At 46.0% G+C, this 3,096-nt stretch overlaps 1 protein-coding gene across 1 annotated transcript in view; it reads left to right on the top strand.

Annotated features, from left to right (window-relative positions):
* Pik3r6 (phosphoinositide-3-kinase regulatory subunit 6) overlaps window positions 1-3,096 on the top strand; it is a 46,490-nt gene that overhangs the window by 32,233 nt on the left and 11,161 nt on the right. The window contains exon 14 of the mRNA XM_005349827.2: window positions 1,791-1,901. Coding sequence (XP_005349884.1) covers window positions 1,791-1,901 — 111 coding nt within the window. The remainder of the gene's footprint in view (window positions 1-1,790; window positions 1,902-3,096) is intronic.

Raw genomic sequence — 3,096 nt, 5'->3', positions numbered from 1 at the left:
CACCTAGAGATGTTTTGTTTTTGCACATACACAAAAGATTGTTTAGCAGGGTATTAAAATGCTTTCCCCCTTGAAAGCCAGAGAAGATTATAAGAGTCAGTTTTCTGGAGGCCTTGGCTCTTCTCTTCTGCTGGTAGTTTTTCTTCCAACCAGGACACATAAAAGATTTGCTTTCTCCTCCTACTCCTCTTATAGTTAATCAGTTGTATGGCCTTTCCAAAAGCAGTTCCCATGTGAAAGACCTGAAGACACTATGAAGCAATGATTTATTATCAGGATGTATTATCAGCATAATTGGGGGATGGGGAGTGTTGAGATAGGGTTTCAATGTGTAGTCCTGACTGGCCTGGAACTTACTATATAGTCTAGGCTTGCCTTGAGCTCATAGAGATCCACCTACCTCTTCCTCTGCCTCCTGAGCAATGGGATCAGAGGTGTGCACCACCACACCTGACCAAGCATGTTTTTTTGAAGGACTATTTCAGTGAAGCAGATGTGAGAGTCAGAAGAGATTTGGGGTTAGATAAAAAATGCTTAAGACAAATCTGAGCCTCTTGCCAAGTCTTGTGTCATGGCTTGAGCATTCCTAACCTGGAAATCCAAAACTTGAAATACTCTGACACACACAAATTTTTGAGCACCATCATGATTCTTCAAGTGGAAAATTCCATACCCGTCCTCATGTGACAGGTCGTAGTCAAAACATAAGCACACTAAAAATGTGTGAAATTATCTTCGGGTTTAGAGGATGAGGTACATATGAGACCAAAGGAATTTCATGGTTACACTTGAGCCCCGTTGCCAAGGTATCTCATCTACACATAAATATTCCAAAATTTGAAGGGGTAAAGAATAATGGAGTTAGAAACACCTCCAGCCCCAAACATTTCTGATAAGGGGTACTCAGCCTGTATCCCATTCTGTACGGATGCTCTGTTCTGTCTGACGGTCATTGACATTGCTGTCACAGGGCTAAGACAGCCACTGAAGATAAGGGGCTGAGCCCATCCCCAGCACCAGGTGACTACCGCTGGTTGGCTCATTTTGAGACAGAGCCTCACTGTGTAGTTTAACTCAACATTCTTTTTCCTCAGCCGCCTAAGGGGCAGGGATTTACAGGCACATGCGATCACACTTGGTTTAGCAGTGAGTTTATTAATAGATAAGAGGTGGCCAGAGCAAAGGGATATCACCCACCATGCAGTTCAACCTCTTACGTCTCCCTTGAAGATTACTCCGGCTTCAAAAAAATCTGAATAACTTTTGCCCAGGGTTCTGGATAGTGAGTATCCAATTCAAACCTACACTTCTACCCAGGCGATTTCCTCATTAGTTACATCCTCAGGCCACTAGTACACCGCTTCACAGCTCAGTAAATCGGCGCAGATGAAATTAACCAGCTCACCAGAGACATGGTCTTATTAGAAGTAGTTTGTAACCCGATGCTGCTGGCGCACACCTTTAATCCCAGCACGTGGGAGGCAGAGGCAGGTGGATCTCTATGAGTTCAAGGCCACTGTAGACTACAGAGCAAGTTCCAGTACAGCCAAAGCTACACAGAGAAACCCTGTCTTCAAAAACAAAATCAAAAAAACAAAAAGGTAATTTGTATTTTGGTTAGAAGTAAAAAACCAGATGGCCAGGATGGCTTGGAGGAAGATGAAGGATTGGACGGATTTGGCCAGATCACAGGGAACGTGAGGGCTTTGGAGCTTCTCACTGAGACAATGGTGTGTCCCTAGCAGCCTGGATGTGAGTGGCTGCTGAAGACATTGCCTTGCTCCTTACAGCCTCCCTGCTTAGACACATCCCGGACCGTGGACCCCTTTATCCTGGACGTCATCACTTACTATGTTCGCATGGGCACCCAACCCATCTATTTTCAGCTCTACAAGGTTAAGGTACGTTTTTCCCCTGGGGTTCCCAGGGTACCATGCCAGCCCACAGGACCTTGTTAACCACCGCATAAATCCTCTGGCTCTAGGGAGATACTGGTCACTCGGCTGCAAATCAGTTGCTGGCTGCTCTTAACAACTTTATCTTTGGTCATTATTTACTTCGAAGCCCTCCAATTCAAGCAGAAGGTTGAGAGTCGGGGGTAGCCTGCTCTAAACTGTCTTCCGTCCTCTGGTTACACGTTCCCAAGGCACTCTCGTTTGCTCTCCCACCATCCTCTCTTCTGTTGCTTGGAGACCTTCAGATCCCTGTATTTTCTCAGCTCCAGCCTCCGCTCTGATACCTCTTTTCCTTTCCTGCTCGTCAGTTCTGCATCTGAACGACTCTGTTTGCTTCCCTTGCTTCCCTCTTCTCTTCCTAGCAAAACACAAGGCCACTAGTACCACACACCTTTCATCCCGGCCCATGGAGATCCCCGGCCAGCTTCCTCTTCCTCTAAGACACTTAGAGGACCTTTCCTATTCATCATTTTCCTCAAGCCCTTCCCTCAGTGAGTGACTTTCCTACCGTTGGGTCCCCTGAATGTCCTGTCCATGCTCAGAACACACCACGCCCACTCCTGTTCCCCCAGGGCCTCTCCTGGTGAGCATGGACCTCCTCCAGTTCAGTATGAACCTCTCCATCTAGGCCCTTGACCAGACTGATGCCCTTCTCCTGGCCCTTCCTTCTCAGACAAGAACTTCTGTCCCTATCATCTATCCTTGGTCACCTAAAACCCAAACAACCACATTCTGAACCCATGAATTGTCGGTCCATGTTCCCATTCTGGGTGTAGCATTGAACTTCAAGGATCAGGCTTTCTCCAGGTCTCAATTTCCTCTCCTACTGTGTTTTCAAGCTCCATGCCTTTGATAGCATTAAACAATGGAAGAGAAGTTAGCTTTCAAGTCCTTCCCTCGGTTTCCCAAATGACCCACGTCTTATCAGTTGATGACGATAGGTAGGAGCCATTTGTGGAGGCTGTAGTTTCTTCCTTTTCTGTCCTAAGGTTAGTTTTCCATGGTAGCTTTTACCCGTTATGTGGTAAACAGGTTTGATCAGAATCAGAACCTCCTGATTCTTCCTCTCCATTCTTTTACTTCAGGAAGGGACTCAGATGCAAGCGACAAGAACTTTTCTTTTTTTAAAAAAAAAAATATA

Source organism: Microtus ochrogaster, chromosome 7 (genome assembly GCF_000317375.1).
Source record: "Microtus ochrogaster isolate Prairie Vole_2 chromosome 7, MicOch1.0, whole genome shotgun sequence".
Lineage (NCBI taxonomy): Eukaryota > Metazoa > Chordata > Mammalia > Rodentia > Cricetidae > Microtus > Microtus ochrogaster.
The sequence above is the reverse complement of the archived record's forward strand: the minus strand, read 5'-3'. Positions and strand labels throughout refer to the sequence as shown.